Raw genomic sequence first — 23465 nt, 5'->3', positions numbered from 1 at the left:
TCGCATATAATATTGGGTGATAAACACAGTCGAATGTTTTGCGGCCATCTAGGAAAAGAGCACAAGAGACATCATTATTATCGAAGGCAGAATATATGATCTCACACAAATCTTCTAAAAGCGTTGTAGTACTGTCTCCTGCCCTAAAGCCGAACTGAGATTCAAAAACAACGTTATTATTTTCATAAATATTGCTCATTGGACTAGATAGGTGGTTTTCTAAGTTTGGTGCAATACAAAACATGATAGCTATTGGCATGTATTCGCAATCGCTTAAAAGCCTCCACCTTTATGAAGCAGCTTCACCAAGGCCATCTGAAGCTCATCATGGAGGAAACCATGCTGCATAAAAGAATTGCACCTTAAGATTTACTTCGCTTCTGGACTAGCACGGTTTTTTTTCCTCTTGTATTAGTTATTTAAATATTTCCAAGAACTTTTGTTAGGCGTCTTTGAGGGTAACGCTCTGTAAAGACCTTCCCAGTCATAATCAACTACAGATTTATCAAATTTTTCAAAATCAAGGATACCCAGCTGCTGCGCACTAACATGTGTCCTTTAGACTCTAGTAAAAAAGCATGACAACAAACTAAATATTATTAGGCCAGTTTTTGCTTGATAACCGAGGCAGGGACGTCAGATACTGGTGCTCTAATGGTCACATGGTCAAGACATGACGTTACAAATTTGTCACCCCGTACTCTTCCCTTGTTGACAGGGATATCGTAGGTTTCATACGCCATTTTGCTGAAATATTCAGATAATCGACCACGATCTGCCTCGAGGACGCCAGTCAAGATTAAAATTGTCGACTAAACGAATAAAAGACTTCATCAGAACTGTTTGGATAAATCTTTCACGTTCAAATAAACAAACATCGGTATTTTGGGATGCAGGTCTGCTCATAGCTGAAAGCATAATTTCGAGTGTTTTCAAGTGGTTTGGCCAATTTCAAGTGGCTAAACCACAAACATTTCAACTGGTTTAGCCAATGCATTCAGCTGCGCTAAATGCAAGCCCCAAGGAGACCACCGGCATTCCTTTGCGTACATAAATGAGTACACATCTACCGCTTACTTTATATTTCAATAAATATGAATATTTATTCTGTGCGAGCAGTGAAAGAAGCGCTGAGTGTATATTTATTTCTGTTAGCAATATTACATCTACGACACCCCCTGCATTTTGCACAATCGCCAAACGTTCGTCCCAGTGATTTCTGATACTACGAATGTGTGCAGACAAAACGAAAAAGGGGTGTTCTCTGGTTTGAGTTTTAAACTACAAAACTCTTCAATGTTACTGCACGGAAAGAAAAAGGTATTCATATTTATTTCAGATGGACTTCATAGAGGCTAACGTAGACACCAACAGGGGAAGTGGGTTCGGATGTCTTCGCGAATATTTTCTATGCTTCACCCAGCAATACTTTGTTTTCCTTTCCCCTTTGCCGAGCTTCCCGAAAAAGCTTCTTTTTCCGGCTGGTCTAGTTGTCGTTCAGAAAAATCACGGCAATCACCATATGTTCGGCGAGTGATCTGGTCTATTTGAAACAAGGTATTCATTTTGCTTTAATTGCTAACGATGCAAAACGAACAACAACCGGTATGATGTCGCACTTAGCCGGAAGCGGGTGGATAGATTCGACATCAGCGTCTTTGGGTACAATTTTCTGCTTATTAGCCAAGTCACGAATGAGAGCAGTCAGGTCCTCACCTGGACACATGGGCAAACCTTGAATCCCCAGTTCGCACAGTCTACTGAATTGCTCGTTTCATTTAAGGTGGCCTGAAGAAACAAACTCTTCCGTGTGCTGTGAGGCAGTTGTGTACAGAGTTTGTACTTTAAACTCCAGTGATGTAATTGTCACGCTGCTGGCAGCTTCAGAAGTGAGGGCCTTGTCATATTTTTTTTTAAAGAAGGATACCGAGCCCTCCACAGCTTCCACTGTCTCTGTATGGTATCAACGGTCCCTTTCCAACCCAGCAGCTCGTCAACCTTCGCAATAAGTGATACAATTCCATCATTCAAGGGTAACAGCAACTCCACCTTCTTTCGCAACTATGGAAAGGACTAAAAACTCGATGCGGAATTGTCTCCGCTCGGCTCCCTCGCTTCCTACACGCACAGACGACAGACACAGATACCTCGCTTTTCAACTGTTTTGCCGGACATAGTTTTATGAGAAATAACAGCACGGCGTTTACTAAACTGATAACCGTGCTTACACTTGACCAAGTTACGAACCTTCCATCAACAGGCGATGCCTTCTGGCACTGGGTTTCTTCCATCGTTTTTTTTGATCGACCACAAGAAACCATGCGCGCCAGTATAATTCTTGCTAAAGAACAAAACGTTCTGAATATTTGTATGATATTAATTTCTACTTACGCGTGTTAATAAAAGCGTGGAACCGTAGGGAACCCGTTAGGAAAGGGTTAGCATGTGTAGCCACTTCAAGCGAACTTTATCCCGGTGGGTGCGCGCGGTGGACGCCAGTCATCTGCGTGCTTTCGGCATTCTAGCCAAATAATGATTTCGCGTCGCAAAAACTCGTAATTACGCACACCGTCGAAACACAAATAAGATGCACACTTCCCCCAGGGTGAATCGGCGAACAGTTTCTTTTTGTTTGTTTATTTCGGCAGAGTACAAGTGCACCGCGAAAATCAGAATAATTTTCAATCTTCTGCCGAGGTGAAAGGGGCAATAGGCGTTTGAGCACGTGTGATCGAACCCGATTAATCGAGTGAGCGCAATAAACCGAAAAAATGACGAAATAACAACGACACCCGACCAAGCAAACGAGCACACAGTGGAGAAATGGGGAAGAAAACACAGCGCAAGCCGACGTAGTCGCGTAGAAAAAAACTAAAAAGCCAAACAAGCGATAGAAAATCGGCATGCGGGATCTCCGAGTATGGGTGGGTCGCTATCTATGAAGCCAGTCGTGCACAGGACGAGCGCCACATCTCAGGGTTGAATGGGGGCAAGGAGTTTAGAGTTGATCGTCTCATGTAATCAATTTTCAAAAACGGATAACTCACGAGACAGTGTGCATATATTCACTTTCACTTGAGGACTTCTCATTGGTTCTTATAGTATTGTATTGTTGTGTAAGTCACTAGTTCTTTGTTATTTCGGGCGTTCCAGTGACGGATGCCAACAGTCTGGGCTCTACTGCGTCTCGGCGACAATCTACGATCAGCTCAAACTCGAGAAGGAGCTGGACGTCTTCCGTGCTGTGGAGAACGTGCGTGCCAGTCGTGCTCAATTCATCGTCGACTCGGTAAGCGAGGCACCAAGAACATGCTTTTGGGATCGTGCTGTGACCGTCAACCACTTCCTTGCCACTCCACTTTGGGTGTCGAATAATATACTCGTGATATATTTTTTTCTGAAAGCCCTTCAAAATGGCGTCTTTCGAGATAAAACAGTTGACCGGTGGCGTTAGGTTGTACAAAAAATGAAAATTTTACAGCTGTCCCTTTTTAAGAGCAAGGCTGTGCTTCGTCGGGACGAGGCGTGGTAACGCGGGCGCAGCGTTTTGGAGGGGGTATAGCCTAGTGAGGGAAAGAGGAAGCGCAAAGTACCACAACGCAGTTCAAGCTACGCTAATATTACCCAGCTAAAAACAAGCACATCTCACCCCTCATTCTCGCGTCGAGGCTCAGATTCACACGCTGGGGAATAGCACCTACATGGCTGAAACGAAAGGCAGGAATGGAGAAACCATTCGCCAAGTCCGATCAAACTTCAGGTGCGCTCGTCTCCGAATATTCTGGTTAAACATGTGGCAGCATCGCTTAGTTCCTCTTGCAATAAACGTACATTAACTTTGTCTGTCTAGACAACGCTCGAAAATAATAATTATAGAAATTGCATTCCCACTATGGGGAAGTGTATGGTATTAAGCAGCCTTGCGCACTACTTTCCTCGTCCCAGGAAGCGCCAAATCACCCTTTCTAACCTTGCCAACGTTCTACGGTATTTAAAAAACGAAGTATAGATAATTGCGCTTGGGGGACTTTTCTGGAATACTTGGAAAATAGGCAAATACCGCGCTCTCCAGACGAAGAAGCCGCCCGTCGGAGTGCCAGTGAGAGTTGTCACGCCAATATAAACGGTGTCGTTAGGCGAATCCAGAAGCCCCCACGAGGGATAGCGTAGCATGCACACGAGAGGGCGGAAAATCCCAATTTCCAAGCGGGAGAGGCCAAAGCCGAGCGCGCAATTCATTGGCGAGGAATGAATCCAAACGACGACGACAGAACGCGAACCTGGGTCTCCGAATGGTCGAATTTTTTCAGTTTCGCCAGCGAGGCTCTGGCAGCAGTGCCGACGGATGGTTTAAGCGCGAGCTCTTTGGCATTGAATTTCAGAACAGTTGGGAAATATGTGATAGACGGTGTTTAAGCAACAACCTGTCATGGGTGAGTAGTGTGCGCAATGAAGGAAAGGGCGTGGGATGGATACATCACAACTACCCCAGTCTTAGCTCGTGCAATTCAGTCTTCTGGCTGTGAGAAATTCTATGAATCTTATCCTGACAAGTCTGCAGGTTAGTGAAGCGGGGGTAGTTTCTTGTTTTGTATTGTCGACCTAAGACGTTTGGGCATTCTTTTAAACCCAGTGTTGACATTTTTTACAACACTTTTATCTAGGATACTTTTCAACGTGCTTTGAAACTGACGTCAACATCAGTGAAAGGCCTGACTCCTGCTTTGTGAACGACGTACCGTACATTCTCTACTCATAGCCCTCACTCTCTTCAAACTTGTTATTAAGCCGTCCTCTCTTCCAAGCAACCCAAATACTTAGAAAAATAAATGTTTAATGTCTGGTGTGCTTAACCTTTATGCAGCCATCCCTCTCCACGTCTTCAAAAATAACCGGTAGCTTAGAAATCATACAATGCCATTCCCTAGTTTCTGTATCAATACTGGCCCATTCTGACTTTTGTGATTTTTTACAGGAGCAATATGCCTTCTGCTACGAAGTCGTGCTCGCCTGTGTGGACTCTTTGCACACGTACGGTAACCTCGCGTGACACCGCTGGATGCACTCCTCACTCAAACAAGACATTTTCTGCTCTGATAGATGAGAAAAAATGCTACCTACTAGTCTAACACTCAAGGAGAATAAAGTGAATCACCTTTGCGCGTGTTGCGTGTGTGTTATCGTCTTTTTATTCGTAGCACATGATCTGCTCTCGCCCCAGAAGTGTATTTGCATTCTGTATGATGCGTACTGCGTGTTCTTGTTGGTGTTGTGCGGAGATTTTGAGGTGAATCTTAGCCCTACGGTTCAGGACATGCTGGAATCACTCCTTTCGGGCCAAAACAACAACACTTCGGAAATCGCGGCACTTAGAGCTCAACAGGAAGACATGCAAAAGCTTATGAGTGAGTGGGCTTTGCGTTTCGCGAAAATGGAAGAATGGTCAGCTCGGGTAGATCATTTGGAAAAGAAAATCATTTCCCTCCAGGCCAAAATAACTGACCTCGAAAATAGAAGCAGACGCGCAAACTTGGTCATTTGTGGAGTGAACGAGGATTCAGGAGAAACCGAGCCCGATTGGAAACGCAAAGTTCTGACTGAAATCTTTGAGGAGAAGCTAAATGACCCTTGCAGGTCCGTTGGCAGGATACAAAGGATTGTAAAACCCAGAAAAAAAGGCCAGTGATTATATTTTTCAGGATTTCAATGAAAGCGCCACGTTTTAATGAACGCTAACAAACATAAGGGTACCGAGGTGTCTATCCAAAATGATAACTCGAAAAAACCACTGCGCAAGCGCAAGCTGCTCTGGCAGAGCACAAAAAATTAAAAAAAAATGCAAGGACAAAAAATATCCCTTTTACACAACAAACTTTAAGTAGACAAGCAAACATTCGCATGGGTTGATCCCACAAGCCATCGAATTAAACTCGGCGGTTCTCAGAACAGCCAAGTCAGCGCATTCCCAAGTTCCCCTGAGGATAAGCAGCTCCAACTTTTAAACATAAACACTCGCAGTGTTGCATATAAATCGGAACAACTTCAGGGTATCGTATTGGGCCTGACGCACATGCTGTAGTTATTACAAAGACTTGGATACGGGGTGCTATCGAAGATGATTCTGTTTTCCCCCTTCTTATCAAGTGTGCCGCCATGACAGAACGTGTAGGGAGGGCGGTGTTGCGGTTCTGGTAAAACTTGTAATTAATTGCACTGCTTTGCATCAGATAAGTAATCATGAGAGCCTTACTTTGCAAGCATCTTGTTGGGGGCGATGTTTTCTTATTTTGCGGTTTATCGTCTACCCGATTCCTCACCTGAGTACTTAAGGCTTTGTATAACCGTATGATGATATTTCGGCGTGACAGAATTTTTCTGGTAGGCAATTTTAACTTACCTGGCGTTGATTGGGAAAATCCTATTTGCAATCCAGGATTAAGCGCTCACGCGTCTTACTTTTTTATATAATGTAAAGCCATGACATGCACCAAATCATAAAGCAACCAACACGTGTTCCCCGATCAAGCAATGCTATTGCTCGACCTAGCCTTTCTAAACTGTATCATTTTCAATGTTACCGTGAATGTTAAAAATGGCATTTATGATCATTTACTGGTGGAGTTTTCCTGTGTTTTTGAAAATGTGCACTCCCCTAGGCCTTGGCCCAAGTCTGTATCTGTCAAAAATATTTCGATGGCGCAGGATGAAAGTGTTAGGCCATCTCGATTTTTGTGGTTCTGATGCCGTCGAACTACGGGACAAATTCAAAAACATTTGCGTATACAACCTTGAACATTTTATCCCAAACAAAATAAGCCATCTACGCAAACGAACTCCTTGGATAACACGCGTGAACTTGTGCATATCAAAACAAAAATCAAAACGCTAAAACGAGGAGCGGCTGACCGTGGTACCAATAGTGCCAACCAAATCGCTCTTAATTCTGCAGTACCGAACTCAAAGCGTCTGTACTTTGAAACGTCTTTGCCAGATTTCATCAATAATGCCCCACAGACGTTTTGGCGTATCCTTCCCCAGTAAAAAAAATTCTGCCATCTCCACGAAGTGAATGTTGATGAGAGGGGCGAGCTCCAATGCTTATCGGTAAAAGGGTGAAACATTCGCCCGCACATCATTTAAAGACTCGACACGTTGTTGTAGGGGTATTTTATGTACACTTATATACATGATGTTACATATTTACTCATTGATGCAATTATATACACGTCCGCTGTGGCAAGACGTTAGTCCTACGCCTGGTCATGGACGTTTACAACCGCTACAACAACGCGAGCCCCACATTGCGTTCGTCATCTGTGCGAGCACGGGAAAGGCGGCAGGTGGCAGTGGGATGAACCACCCTGCATTCAGCTTTCAAGCTCTCCAGGAGCAAGGCCAGGGACGTGTAATCCCGGTACGTGTCTTGAGCTGATGATGATGATGTCCTCAAATTTTTTGGCACGTACCCACAAGGGGGGATTGGCCAGGGCTAAACCGGTTAAAAATGTGACACTTCAAAATTTCCGAAAAGAGGCTGTAAAAGGAAACTTAGTTGTGAATTAAACCCGAATTATCCATTAATCAGCACCGCTTAGCAATTCAAACGACCTTAGGCAGAGAGAAAATTTTGAATGCAATTATATATATCCCTTCTTGCAAACCCCAGCTTTGATGCGCCAATAGATAATATAAGTGTTATCGATAAACTCAACCCCAACCGCTCAATCGGCTCCTTCAGAAACAGTTGTCTAGCTGTTGAGAAACGGCGACAGTCGAGGAAAAAATGTTCGATTGTTTCGGGGACCTGGCACCGCACACATAGTTCTGTTGGTGAAAGTTCCGATCTGAACAGATAGAAATTAAGCCTTGGAACCCTGCAGCGCAGCTCGGTGAAGGTCACCTCGCATTGCCGAGAGCCACAAAAATGAACATTCCACCCGTACTTTAAATGTTGGAACTCTTCAAATGATAAGAGTGAATCGGAACGGGTGGCGTCTAAATGCCAATATCGTCTTAGTCTCGCTGATGCAAATAGAGCCAGATTAGGAATTCTGAATTGAATGGGAGCTGTGACGGCGAGATTAGCTAATAGGTCCGCTTGCTCGTTGCCCCTGATGTCCGTATGGCCAGGGACCCAACACAAGCGTACCTCCTTCACGTGCCTGGGAACAAAAAATAATAGTGTGCGGTACAATGGAGAGTCCGAAGAGGAAGTTAACGCCGATATAACTGCCATCGAATCAAATAATATGATGATTTTTGATACATGCTGCGGTACTTTGCATAGAGCGAGAGCTATTGCTAAAAATTCGGCCATAAAAATGGGTGTGTAATCCGGGATTCGCAGCGAATAACTCCAGTCTAAAGATTGTGTAGAAATGCCAATTCCAGCTTTCTCCCCATTTTGAGATACATCAGTATAAATCACAGAAGAAGCAGGATACTGGGATAAATATTCATTTAAAATAGCGGCTAATAGCGCGCGTGGTAGAAGTTTTGCAGCGGAAGGGAAGGGGTTTGAAAGTAAAACTCAGTTTCTTGCTCGATTGTGGATACCGTAATGACGTCATATAACTTAACAGAAATACAATCCAGGCATGATTGAACGAATAGCACTTGGGGGGAGATACGTCTTGAGCTCATAGGCGACGAACGACAACCTCTTTTTCTTCCTCTTCCCCTTGTTGGGTAGCAACGAACGTGTTGAACATTTTGACCTCTTCGGCCAATCTTTGGTTGGCCAATCCCTAGGGAGATCCTGCCACAATCATCAATAATGTGCCATGTCGTATACAGCTGCAACGAGGGACGGGACAGAGCCCGAGGAAGAGGAGCTTCGCCCCTGAAAAGGCCATAAATTACTTAGCCAAAGCGGCATGTTCCTAGTTGAACTTCTCCATATTGCTGAACATTTAATTGCTTATTTCCAAAGTGTTTTTGCTAACTCGAGTGATCCCATGCCTACAATCCGTCTCCCTTCAGCTCCCTATCATGACCCTAAATATTTACCTGGTGCTGTTTCTTTGCCTCTTAAACTTAAAACAAAAGCTTCCCCTTGCCCGGACAAATTGTCCAATACTTTTCTTCGTCGCTATGCCGACATGTTGGCTCAATTTCTGGTTGTAATTATTCCCGCATCTCTTTCAACCAGAATTGCACCTCCTGACTGGAAAATAGCCCGCTTGGTACCCGTCCTTAAAACAGGTGACCCTGCAAGCCCTAGTAATTACAGGCCAATTTAGATGAATTCATTAGGTTGTAAACATCTTGAGCACATTATAGCTAACTGCATTCCAAATTTTTAAGTGACCGTCATTTGATTTCTTTTGTTCAACATGGTTTTAGAAAAGGTTTCTCTAGAGTAACGCAATTCGCATCGGTTCTTCACAGTTTGGCCGCGATTCTGGACAAAGTCGGGCCAAGTAGATGCAATTTTTCTACATTTCTCCAAAGCTTTTGATGGCGCTTCTCAAGTTCACCCTATCACGAGATTACAATAAACTGTTTTTGCTGCATTTAAAATTAACTGGATACCTTCTGAGTAACAACTAGCAATTCGTTCGCATTGAGAATGACTGTTGACAATCCCTCCCCGTGTCATCTGGTGTTCCGCAAGAAAGTGTCTCAGGTCGTTTGTTGTTTCTCCTATATGTTAACAATATTGTGGATGTAATTACTGGCCCAGTTCAAATAAAGCCGTTTGCAGATAATTTTGCAATATTTAATAGAATAACATGCCGCAACACCAAACAGTATTGAATTTCAATCTTTGTAACATAGATGGCTGGTGTACTAAGAGGAAATTGAACCTAAATGCCAACAAATACGTTTTAATGAAAATAACCAATAAGAAGTTTCTTTACCCTTCCCTTACAACCTTTCAGGACAACATTTGAACGAAGTTACTGATCAAGTACCTGAGTCTTACCATAACACATACTTTTAGTTGGAACAAACACATTTGAAACATAAGTGAGTCATCTTTTCTTCAACTGAGTCTTTCAGACATCAGCCTAAACATGCTCATGCAAGTGTAAGAATTCAAGTCTATACATCTACTGTAAGACCTAAATTGGAGTATGCCGGCACAAACTGGGATCCTTACACAAATACTACCATTCATGCACTTAAGATGATTCAGCCGAAAGCTCTTCGGTTCATTTACACGAAATACCATTCGAGTGACTCGCCAACCCAACTCCTGAGAGATCATGACAACTCAACCTTAGATTTCAGATGGAAAAATCCAAAAAATAAAATTTTTTTATCTCTTCAAGGATAATAAATTGACAATGATATCAGAAAAATAAATCCAACCACTCACCCCTTGCAGAACGCGACACCGGCACGCCGAATCCCTAACGTCATTCAATCCTAGAACTAAGATTTTCAAATTCTCCTTTTCCCTGGGCACTGTAACCGAATGGAATCAATTACCAGCATCATTCTTAAATAGCATCGACTCAATTGACCATGTATTGTGACCTCGATTGTTAATGAGTTAACTTTCTTTGTGATTCGTTGTTTGAGTTATGTGCTTCATTTTCGCGCTTTTTATGTTCTTGAACTTCTTTTGTTCATATAACTAGCTTTGTAATTACGTCCCTCCAGCTTGGGCCCTTCACTGGGCGTGCAGTATTGATTAAGTAAAAAACAATAACAATAATACTTATATTAAGTGATCTCCACAGATAAAAACCGCAAAGCAGCATTCGGAGTTTCCTAATATTCTGCACTTTATAGATGGATCTCATTTATAGGCAACTCTAAACAAAGACGGTCCCGAGCCCCTACCTAAAGCACAAGATGTACCCGGAGACATACCCTGATGGCACCTATTGGGTTTGTCTCAAAGCTCCAGCAAGAGTCGAGAACATCTTCGTGGAATTCTCGCATACCAAGACGAATCAAACACAAGAACGATGCCACCTGCCTTCGAGGAGGCAGTGCGGACTGATACTGATGACCAAAATGTTCAACTCCAGGCTGTCCAGCGAGTCATCGTGGCACTTGCCAGGCAGGAGGACCTCGGCGACCCGGTAACGGGGAGCGGAGGACCCCTAGTTGGGTTGGCTACATCTGTGCTGACGACTCCGGCCAAGTCATGAAGACCAAGTAATAGAACTTCATTTGCAGGCCCCAAAGACGTTATTCCAATCCAATCCGCTCTGAACCCCTCATAAGTAGTTATTTGCTGCCCCCTTCATTTTTTTGCCAACATTGAAATAAATATTTTTTTAGATATATTAAGGCACGACCACATGTATAGCTCATCAGTACCAGTTCAAATATAGGACACCAAAAAACTATACAGCGCCCCCTTTTTTGTGGACTACAAGCAAGAACAGTCGTAATAAAGTCTGCATGTCTAATGCGCTCAATCATGACTTCATCTTTGTAATGACAAGGCTCATACATAGGGATCATAAGTCGCCAATTATAATGGAATTGGGCTCGTTCTACCCAAACATTACTTAAGTTTCACGTTGTGCGATGTCTCCCGTCGCCAAAACACAGATAGCCTGCTACTGATTTGAGATTAGCCCTTCAATACCTACTTTCTTCTGAGACACGTTTTCCAATTAACCGCACGTCACAGGTGCAACTACGCGACGTATTAATGCGACACGTGCCAGTAATTTCTATATATATACATATATATTGTAAGTAAGAGTCGGATACAGAGCAAGAACAATAAGAAACAAGGTTTACTTACGTAGCGGTAACGGGACATGCCTTCATTAGAGTACAATTACATGATTTTGCAGTACAAATACGTAACTGTACTCTGATGAAGGCAAGCCCCGTTGCCGCTACGTAAGTAAACCTTGTTTGTTATTGTTCTTGCAGTGTATCCCACTCTTTACTTATGCAATTTTTGCGCGCTTTGTCAGTTTTATCTTTGTATCTTCTCTTTCTCTCTCTCTCTCTCTCTCTCTCTCTATATATATATATATATATATATGTATATACGATACAGTAGTCACATTGAAAAACATAACAATATTTATCCTAATGTTTCAACCAGGGGTCGGTCTTTTTCATCTTTGAAAAAGACCGGCCCCCGGTCGAAGCGTTAGAATAAATATGGTTATGTTTTTCAATGTGACTTCTCTATCGTACACCTTATAGCCAGGAACCTTTTCTCTTATATATAAATATATATATATATATATATATATATATATATATATATATATATGTATATACGATACAGTAGTCACATTGAAAAACATAACAATATTTATCCTAATGTTTCAACCAGGGGTCGGTCTTTTTCATCTTTGAAAAAGACCGGCCCCCGGTCGAAGCGTTAGAATAAATATGGTTATGTTTTTCAATGTGACTTCTCTATCGTACACCTTATAGCCAGGAACCTTTTCTCTTATATATAAATATATATATATATATATATATATATTAATCACCAGCCTATCTACGCCCACTGCGGGTCACAGGCCTATTCTATTACTCTCTAATTACCCCGGTCCTGCGATAATTGCGACCAATTTATCCTCGCAAACTTCTTGATCTCATCTGCCCATCTAACTATTTACCGCCCCCCCCGCCACGCTTGCCTTCTCTAGGGATCTACTCTGTTACCCTTAATGAGCAACATTTATCTTGCTTTTGCATTACATTCTCTGCCCACGTCCATTTGTTCTTCTTAATTTCTACTAATATGTACTTAACACGCGTTGGTTCCCTGACCCACTCCGATCTCTCCTTGTCCCTTATTATTACAACTATCATCTTCCGTTCCATTGTGCGTTGAGTCGTCCTCTATTTAAGCTGAACCCTCTTAGTGAGTCTCCAAGTTCCTACCCCAAAGGTACGTACCTGTATGGTGAAGCTGTCATACACTTTCTTCTTCAGGAACAATGGTAGGCTGCCATTCCTTATCTCAGAATGCGTGCCGAATGCACTTAACAACATTCTTATCCTTGGAATCACCTGTGCCTCGTGGTTGGGATCCGGGTTATAACTTGGCCTGAGTAGATTTATTTATTTATTTATTTACAGATACCTCAAAGACCCCAATGGGTGGGATTTTACGGGAGGGGTGTTGAAGCACGAAAATTACAGAATAACCGAACAACAAACATAAAAAATACAACCGAACAAGCGTATCATGAATACAGAGGGTATCAAGCACGCTCTGTTGATAAAAAGCATACAATTGAAACCAACTAAGTAGATAACAACACTAAAGATAATCGCATACACGACAGAAAAATAATCAATGCAAAAGTCTTTCTACGGCAGCTGTGCACTGAGTTGGGTTTGGCCGGGTGACGACACTTTCGGGAAGGCTGTTCCATTCGATGGCTGTGAAAATAGGAAATGAATTTAGATAGGTGGTCATGCGTGCGCGAGGTGGGTATACTGCTTTTGAGTGGTTGAGGCGATTCGATGGGTGGTGAGCAGTTTTTATGCAGAGGCTTTAGCATGATACGAGTTGTAGAATTTGTGGAAGAGGCAAAATCGTGCTACTCTAGGTCGTGTTTTGAGACTTGGGAATTTAGCTTTACGTATAAGATCTGTTACACTTGTGTGGTATCAAAAATCTGAAAAGATTAATCTATCCGCACGGTTCTGGACGGATTCAAGGATGGTACATGAGTTACCTTGCGGTGTGTTCCAGACTGCACACGCGAATTCCAGCTTAGGGAGAAACAACCGTTTCGTAGGCCAACAATTTAACTGTGGACGGAGCCATGTTTATGTTACGTCAGAGGAAGCCCTGCGCGATTTGCGTCACTGGTAATGCGATTTATGTGGGATGACCATGTAAGGTCATGAGAAATAAGAAGACCTAGATATTTAGGGGACCAGACAGAAGATATCGCGGAGCCACTTAAGAAATATTTGTACGTGGAATAGGAGTGACGCCTGTGGAATTATATGACGGATGTTTTGTGAACGTTTAGAACCATGAGCCATTTGTTGCACCATTCATCTATCTTCCTTAGGTCTTGCTGGAGTGTTACGTTATCAGTGGGATCGATAATGGGGCGATAAATGACGCAGTCGTCCGCGAACAACCGCATGCTTGAAGAAATATTATCTGGTAGGTCGTATGTATATGAGAAAAAGTAAGGACCCGAGGACTGTCCCTTGAGAAACACCTGAGATGACACGGGATAAGGAGGAAGAACTGTTGTTAGCGTAGGTGAACTGCTGTCGGTTAGTTAAAAAGTTTGAAAGCTATACAAATACATGTTCATTAAGGTTTAAATGTGAAAGTTTAGATAGCAACCGCTTGTGAGGAACTTTGTCGAAGGCCTTCTCGAAATCTATGAAAATAGCATTGACGGGGACGTTAATGTCTAATTTCGAATTTATGTCACTTAGTAGAGTGCCAAATGAGTGTCGCAGGAGAGACCTTTTTGGAAGCCATGTTGATTGGGATGAAAGACCTTCGCGGATTTCAGAAAGCTAGCTATGTGCGTGTGAATGATATGTTCCATTATTTTAGAGCAAACACATGTAAGAGAGATTGGTCGAAAGGCGTTATCTGAGGCTTTCTTGGGGACATGTACAACTTTTCCTGTTTTCCAATCTTGGGGAACGGAACCTGTTGAGGGGGACTGCTGGAAAATATGGCTAACAATGTTGCTATAGAAGTGTTTGGTGTTTATAAGAATTTTTGTATAATATAAGGGCGTTTGTATTTTGTTTGAATATAAGGGCGTTTGTGTAGGCAATGAAACGTACCATGAATGAATGTGTGGTCACTGATTCCATCCAGATGGGTGAGTGGAGAGAAACTATCTGCGTGAGAGGCAAGAACCAGGTCAACTAGATTGTTCGGGTGTTTTGTAGTTCTTGGGGGTGATGTGACCAACTGCGAAAGGCCGAACGAAAGACACGTGTTTATGAAATCGCTTTCGACGCTTTTGTACGCCGGCGTGATAGCGGGGTTGCACCAGTCAATAGGCAGAAAGTTAAAATCACCAAAAATTGCAATACGCGTGTTGGGGTGTAGGTTTGAGACCAACTGCAACGCGTCGTGGAAATTGGGTACGAATGAGGCGTCGGCATCTGGGGGGCAATAGCATACGCCAATTATGACAAAAGGATACGCAGATATATAGCGTAACACTTCCACCGCCTCGCCACGTATCTCTAACCACGTTGCTGTCCCTAGGTTGTTCATCATTACATTAGTTTTCTGCAATATATTTTGAGGCTCATGGTTTTACTCTGTCCAGTGCGGTAAGCATGTTTTCTAATTCCTCCCTCAAGTTACTTAACAAGGCAACGTCATTAGCAAATGTGAGATTATTGAGGTGTTGTCCACTAACCCTTATTCCCACCGGTTCAGAATTCAATGTTCGGGATACTTCTTGTAAAGATGCTGTGAATATCATCAAAGATATCGTGTCTCCTTTAATTCCTTAATAACTATAAGGAACTGAATTGGGCAAGGAGAACAATAACAAACAAGGTTTACGTGCGTAGCGGCAACGGGACTTGCCTTCATCAGAGTACAGTTACATGATTTTGCTGTCACAAACACTTGGAACACATTTCATATATAGCTTTGCAGAAAACTGTGAGAAGGAGTGAAAGATGTTTCGGAAACGGAGAGTATGCATGCAGTCGCGCTACGCATATGTTACAACAACAAAAAAGAATAGAGAGAGTGAGAGAGAGAAAGGGGTCGTGTTAACGAAGCAGCGTTCAAGGTTGCACCATGACGGGGCAACGTACGCGGCTTGCGCTGCAAGTTCAGACAATCGCGGTTTCAAAAGGAAAGGAAGAGTGTACAGGAAGGTATTCAGTGGTTGGGGAGACTGATTGAGGCGGAAGCGAAGATGGGTGTGACCCCACGGATGGAGAGAATAGATGCAGGACACAAAAGAGCATTGCACAGGAGCTAGCAACTGAACAGGAAATAGGTAGGGTCTATAGATCACAAAGGGTGAAACATTCCTAAGTGGTGGTGGGAACACGGTCTCCCTCCCAAGGAAAAATGCCATTGTTGAGCCGCATTAAACTATTAAAGTTGCTGTATTTGGAGAGTTTCTGAGAATTCTGATGGGAAACTCATGGGTGGATTAATTAACATAGTTATAAAAATTATGAGGCTGCCTATTTTAATCGAGCGGTAAGCACGTCAGTTTTCCGTAACTTTCCTTAATCTCAAGCGTCGTTGACCTAAACTTATAAATGAGATGATTCCCGAACCTCGCCGTCGCGGTTGGTTTTCAAGGCTGATTCTAAAATCGTTGCTTTAGAATCCGCCTTTGCTTTCGACACTTAGGATGCTTTAGAAACTTGAACATAAATACCCCTGAATGTGGAGGGGAAAATAGCCCCGCCGGTAGCGTAGCGGTCATCCCACCAGACCGGTATTCTAGAAGTCGTGGTTTCGAATCCCACCGGGCAGGGATTTTTTTCTCCACTTTCTTTCGTTCCAAATTCTTTATCTATTTATAATTACCTACCAAATTTTCCCCTTTACCTTCCGAAGTTTTCTTGACCGCCAATCCTTATTTCTGTCTTATTACAACGAGTCTCTGATTTCCTATTGTGATTCGCTACATGCATAGCGAGGGCCTTTGTTCTAGCAGTCTTGGTGACATAGGGAGCTTAAAGAGGTTTTAACGCTGGTCGACCACTCTCGACATGTCGTAGACACTCCAGTCACGGCCCGCGGGTGAAAAAGAAGGTCCCCATCACCCCGAGTAGTCCGAGTGGTGCTGGCTACCACCCCCAAGTGCAGGAAACTCTTCCCCAGAAAGTGGAGGGGAAAATAGCCCATCCGGTAGCGTAGTGGTTATCGCACGAGACCGGTATTCAACGCGGCGGTTATTTCTTTCTCCACTTTCGTGCTTTCCCAATCTGTTTCAATGACCTACCACTTTCTCTCCTTTGCTCTCCGAGGTTTTCTTGACTGCCAATCCTTATTTCAGTCTTAATTCAATGAGTCTCTCGTTTCCTATATATATATATTTATATATATATATATATATATATTTATATATATATATATATATATTTATATATATATATATATATATATATATATATATATATATATATATATATATATATATATATATATATATATATATATATTTATATATATATATATATATGCGTGGGTGTGTGTGAGTGAGAGTGTGTGTGTTTATATAGCTGTAGCGAATAAGAATGGGAAATTAGGGGCTCGTTGAATTAAGGCAGAAAATTAGGATTGGCCATAATAATACCTTGTAAAGCAAAGGGGAGAATGCGGTAGGTCATAGAAACAGATGAAGAATTTTTGAAGATGAAGAACAGATAAAGACACTCGATTTCCGGCCAGAGGTTTAAAAAGAAGGTCCCCTTCACCCCGATTAGTCCGAGTGGCGTTGGTTACCACCCTAAAGTGCTGGAAACCAAAAATATCTTAGCGTAAATACCCAAGAAAGCGATGGGGAAACAGCCCCGCCGGTAGCGTAGTGGTCATCACACCAGACGCGTATTCTCGAGGTCGTGGATTCGGTTCCCACCCGGCAGGCATTTTTTCACGACTTTCTTTCTGCCTCAAAAAAATTCATCTGTGTCTATGGCCTACCTCATTCTCCCCTTTGCTTTCCGAGGTTTTCTTGAATGCCATCAAGAAAACCTCGGAAAGCAAAGGGGAGGATATGGTAAGTCATTGAAACAGAACAAGAATTTGGAAAGAAAGAAAGTGGAGAAAACCCGCGACCACCGCGAAAAAACCCGAACCCACGACCTCCAGTATTCTGGAGGTCACGGGTTCAGATCCCACGTGGCGGGCATTTGTTCTCAACTTTCTTTATTTCCAAATTCTTTATCTGTTTCAATGACTTCCCATATTCTCCCCTTTGCTTTCTGAGCTTTTCCTTGACTCCCGAACGTTATTTCTCTTATTTTCAACGAGCCCCTCATTTTCTATTCTGATTCGCTACTATATGTATATATATATATATATATATATATATATATATATAGAAATAAGGGTTGGCAGTCGAGAAAACCTCGGAAAGCAAAGGGGAGGATGTGGTAGATCATTGAAACAGATTAAGAATTTGGAAAGAAAGAAAGAAAGTGAAGAAAAAAAATGCCCGCCAGGTGGGATCCGAACCCACGACCTCCAGAATACCGGTCTGGTGCGATAACCACTACGCTACCGGCGGGGCGATTTTCCCATTCACTTTCTGGGGTATTTATGTTAGGTATGTTTGTTTCCTGTGCTTGGGGGTGGTAGCCAGCGCCATTCGGACTAATCGGGGTGAAGGGGACCTTCTTTTTAACCCCCGGGTCGTGACTCGAGTGTCTACGACATGTCCAGAGTGGTCGACCAGCTTTGAACCCTCTTAAGCTCCCTTTGGCAACAAGACTGCCAGAACAGAGGCCCTCGCTATGCATATAGCGAATCAGAATAGGAAATGAGGGGCTCGTTGAAAATAACACAGAAATAAGGGTTGGCAGTCGAGAAAACCTCGGAAAGCAAAGGGGAGGATGTGGTAGATCATTGAAACAGATTAAGAATTTGGAAAGAAAGAAAGAAAGTGAAGAAAAAAAAAATATATATATATATATATATATATATATATATATATATATATATTATTTAGTATAAGTGGGTGTATACGTCGTCGTGGTGGTAACCGCAAGTGCTAACCGTAACCTCTGGAGGTGAGCGCTGCAGCGGTGTGTTCATATGATTCGTTCCCGCGGTACGCCCTTGCTTGAACTGGTGCCGCCTTGATCGTTAGGGAAGGTTTTTTGTTTTAAATATGGCTTTCGTCTTGGTCAAGTATTTCAATTAGGTACTGCCCTCTAGCCCTTCCCAGACGCACAACGGATTTTTGAGAAATGTATGTCTTGTAGTTCATACAAAATGCATAGTGGCGTAACCTCAAAGAATTTCCAAGAAAATTTTCGGAAAGAATTTGAATTTGGCACTGCACTCTCTCAAGTCTGAAATCTGGTGCCATTTGTTGTCTACACATGACAGCACCGTAAATATGCACGCAGCTTCGTCGGTTTGAATGCGTGATTCAAAAACCGCATAAAGGAAGCGCAAACACAGCATTTTGTTATTATTTAAGCTGGAAACAGGTTTGCAAATTTAGAAATGCCTGTTTCAATCTCACGTACAGTTCAAAATATATTAGCGCACGGCATCCGGTCGTGGTTGCCGAATATGTTTTCCCGGCCTACGTAAAACTAATCGATCAAAACTCCGTTTTCAAACCAGCCCCACCCATTCGTGGTATACGTGGTTTAGGTGATGCCATTTTATTTCGGATGGAGAACCTACACTTCTTAACAAATCGGTTGTCTGTCGCTGTATTTCCTCAAAACTGGATGCCACTCACTCAAACTCACTAAAAATATATAATTATCTTTACGCTCTCACTCGCACTACCGCTCACCACTCCACCCTCTCCACTCGCACATACTCGCGCTCACGACTCACGCTCGTCACTTGTGCCTCACTACTCGCACACACTTCCGCTCACGCTAACCACTCGTCGTCATCACTCGCACTCACTCGTACTCACGCTCGCCACTTTACTCCACCCACTCGCACTCAATCGCGCTCACGCTCGCCACTGGTTCGCACCACTCGCAATTACGCTCACCACTCGTTGTCACCCCTCGCACCAATACGTGCTCACGCTCACCGCTCGTCCCCACAACTCGCACTCACTCGCGCTCACTACTCGCATTCACTAGCGCTCCCGCTCAGCACTCCATTCACCACATACACTCCCTCGCACTCGCACTCACCACTTGCAATGGCTACTAACACTAACTCGCATTCAACGCTCCCTTCCTCCACTCATACGCACTCGCCACTCCCATCCCCTACTCACGCTCGCTCACAACCACCACTAATTGGCATCCCAATTCACTTTGTTTCTTTACAGGACGCAAATTTTAACTTCGCTTTGTTTCTAAACAACGTGAGTCATTCTGTTTTGTGGAGACCTTCAATGCGGCCCTATTGACACCAAAGCCACAATGATACCGTTACGTGAAGCGAGAAGAAAATTCGGTGTTTTAAGAGAGAACCTTCCCATTGGCTATGAGGAATGCCCCACAACACTTATTAACTCCAAACAAATGGATGGAAATGATGAAATAAAATAACCCCTGTATTACGAGAAGTAACACGAGAAGCTTTTTGCCGTCCAACCTCAGTCAAAGTCACAGTTTAAATCCAAACCTATTCAAGAGAGTCGGAATGGCGCAATCGGATAGACGCTGACTTTTTTATTGCGGGGGAACCAGGCTCGACTACGACAACGGAAAATAAATTTTTATTGAGGCGTTTCATGTGCCTGTTGAGAAATAAAGGTGCGCAGGCAGGAGGCAACAGTAGGAAGGGAGCAAGAAAAGGATCGGTGGCGCTCACTGCGTAGCTAGTCGACTCGATCACCATTTTGGAAGCCAGACACTCGGCTTCTTTCGCTTTACAATTTCTGGCGCCGTGAAACCAGGGAAACGAGGCACGAGCGGACCCACGTTTGACGGTTCCGCGGCTCCGAGGCACGCGAGGCTTGGATACCTTCGTACTGCTTTGCCCTGCATGCTTCGCCCTCGACCACTGTTCCTTTCGGCTTGTACCCAAGCTGCTCTCGTCCACTAGGTATTCAAACCCCAGCGTCTGGATTCGCCGATTGGTGCCATTCGCCGAGATGTCATCGAGCGACAATCTCCGGGAACATGACAGTGCTTGACGCCTCACTGCGGTGCCCGGCAGCAACAGCCCTTGACCGACAAAATCTTCTCGACGTCATCTTGCATTACCAGGTGAGCCTGCACAAATTCGACACTCAAGTTCAGGAGAACCTGAAGGATGAAGAATATGATGCTGACGTTTTGGAAGCGATCGATTACGACGAGCGTATCTGCGCCGTGCGAACGCGCGTACGCTTTTGGGCGAGCCAAGACTCTTCCGCGAGCCCCGTCCTTCAACTGCAGGCAGCCCGGTTTACTACTCGTATCGCAACCTCGACTATCTGCTCGCTTCCCGAGGAGGAACGGTGGACAGTGGTCCCGGGTGAGGTGCCGCCCGTCCGGGAAATGTCTGGTAGGCTCGTAGTGAAACAGGACAACGACGACGGAGGCGCTACGGCCTTTCAGGATGCTAAGCAAGGCACAGAGGGGCTCAGCCCGAGAGAGAGCTTCCTGCGACCACCCAACCCAGGTGTTTCCGTGATTGCCGTTATGGAGAAATGTCAGGGATCCTGCCGCGACCTCGCCGACGCTGCGCGACTATCGTTTCCGAGACGTCTGACCGTCCTTGCTACAGAAGTGGCGTTGCCGACCCGGCTCTCACTTCAGAGATGTCACAACGGCCCTTCCGGAACCATAACGTCGCTTGTTTGGTACCTGCTTTGGAGACAACCGACCGGCCTTGCCGCAAACGTGGCATCGCCGATGCGACCCCCCTTTTGGAGTCGTCCCAGCGACACTGTGGCGACCCTTACATTGATGACAACGCTCCAATTGTGCGAACATTTCAGAAGCGCTACAGCACATCGAAGAGAGTTTTATTAGAACCGGCTACGAAAACGTGGCCCGTGCAGAAATCGGTCTTACTTCAGGCGATGGTGAATATCCTGCTTCTCTGGCGCTAGGGGAGGGAGCTTGGACGCCGCAAGGGAGCTTCGGCCGCGCTCGTCCAGAAACGGTGGGGACGCATCCTCGTGGCGAAGCAGAACACGTGCTTCGATGGTGAGGACCCCTCCTTCAGCAAAACACAAGTCAAAGCTGAATGCGCCTTTCTACACTGTTTATAGGTGCGACGAGACGGTATTCTCATGGTTCGGAGAGAAACCGGATGTTCTGCTGGAACACACCGATTACTTCACGAAAGCAGTGTCAGACGTGGACGCAACAACAAAGCCACTACGCTCGCCGCATATCTGCAAATTTGACCTTCCGCACCAGCTGTTCCCATACCACCCCAGCGGCTACCTGCTAACCAAAAACCTTGAGCTTGGTCTCTTTTCCCGGGGGTCCATATGAACATTCGCAGTCTTCATTTTTTCAACAATTAGTAACTTTGAACCAGCAACCCGGCAAGCGCTCGTTGCCCATGATGCTGGCTATGGACTTGTATTGCCTCGCTCGAATGACAACGCTGTCTGCAGAGATCTACAGAGACGACAACGCCATCATTGAGGAATAGAAAGATTTACTTAAAAAATAGCAAAACTTTCACTAAGTCGCACAAGGCTTGAACCACAACAAATCTGGAAGATTTATTCGATATAAGCTCTGAAGAACACACTAACACGCTTTGTATTAGGTTGGAAATTGTTTATTTACATGTTGCGTCATCGCTTTTCACTGTGGTAGTAGTAATCAATCGTATATCCATCTATATCGTCATCCTCATGCATGACTGGCGGGCCCGGGTCGTTTTGTGCGCAGACGACAACCGACTTCGCGAACCAACAGTAGCGTAAGCATTCTTATGCTATCCGTTCAGGCACGAGCGCAGGTGAAATATTTTTGCAGTAATTTTGCGAGCGCCACGCGGAAGCCTGGAAGACGCCGGTTCGCTCCTCGTGAAGCGCGTGCTTACCTGCGCGGTAAGTGGCAAGAGTATCTATGCGAATTTTATGATGACGCCGCACACCGCAAATAGTACGGCCAGCAACAACAGCGTCACTGTTAACAGCACTCGCTGAAAAAAGAGTAACACGTAACCTATCAAAGCGGCAATGCGGCTGCTAAGCGCAACAGCAAAAAAATATTTCTTTATGACGACAGACTGTCAGCTCTAACGGTAGACCCTAGACAGTGGCATCAGCTGGTTTGCTAGTTAGATTTTTCCACCCCCTATACATTAAATTGATTTTCCCCTGCGTTTTTGTAGAGTGCGGTTTAGGTTACATGGTACAAAAAACTAAGACACACAAAGTGGACAGTACAAGCACAACTAACAATTTTAACCTATTTATTACAATTACAATATTTCCTTAGAGACGAAACACGTCAGAAGTGTTACAAGATACAAATAGAAGGTGGGGGCAACAGTGGGAAAACGTTTCACTATAACTCGCAGGTGGCAAGCGGCAAAGCATCACAAGCTGATAAAAGACACATTTTCTTTGTTAAATTTTTGAATAGCAGCGTCTTCTCCGCCCCGTGCTTTTGATTTATTATGTGGTTTAACACGCTAAAGCTACACAGGTTATGAGGCGCGCTGTAGTGAAGGGCTCCTGATAATTTTTGACCTCTTGGGCATCTTTTTTACGTGCACCCAAATCTCAAAAAATAGCCGTTTTTGCTCTTCGCCTTCATCAGAAAAGCGGCCGTAGCGGCCAGGAACCTAACCCGCGTACTTGGCGCTTTCTTTCTTTTTGTCGACCATCTATGAGCTCCACTTCATTAGGTCTATTTGAGGTTGAGTCAGCATGCATGAGCCTGAACTCGCGCATGCGCTGTGCTCGCTTGATATGTGAAAGGCTTTCAAAATT

At 44.1% G+C, this 23465-nt stretch overlaps 2 protein-coding genes across 3 annotated transcripts in view; both read left to right on the top strand.

Annotated features, from left to right (window-relative positions):
• The window catches only part of LOC144162167 (receptor-type tyrosine-protein phosphatase epsilon-like), a 128549-nt gene extending 123407 nt beyond the window's left edge, over nt 1–5142 (top strand). The window contains exons 27-28 of the mRNA XM_077692647.1: nt 3154–3289; nt 4976–5142. Of these exons, the coding sequence (XP_077548773.1) occupies nt 3154–3289; nt 4976–5050 (211 nt within the window). The 3' untranslated portion in view covers nt 5051–5142. The remainder of the gene's footprint in view (nt 1–3153; nt 3290–4975) is intronic.
• The window catches only part of LOC144162552 (receptor-type tyrosine-protein phosphatase T-like), a 616771-nt gene that overhangs the window by 273241 nt on the left and 320065 nt on the right, over nt 1–23465 (top strand). The gene's annotated exons all lie outside the window — the stretch shown is intronic.

This window comes from Haemaphysalis longicornis, unplaced genomic scaffold, assembly GCF_048455015.1.
Source record: "Haemaphysalis longicornis isolate Haplotype H1 unplaced genomic scaffold, Haemaphysalis longicornis Haplotype H1 scaffold_12, whole genome shotgun sequence".
In the NCBI taxonomy this organism is placed as follows: Eukaryota; Metazoa; Arthropoda; class Arachnida; order Ixodida; family Ixodidae; genus Haemaphysalis; species Haemaphysalis longicornis.
This window is presented reverse-complemented; position numbering and strand designations above follow the sequence as displayed.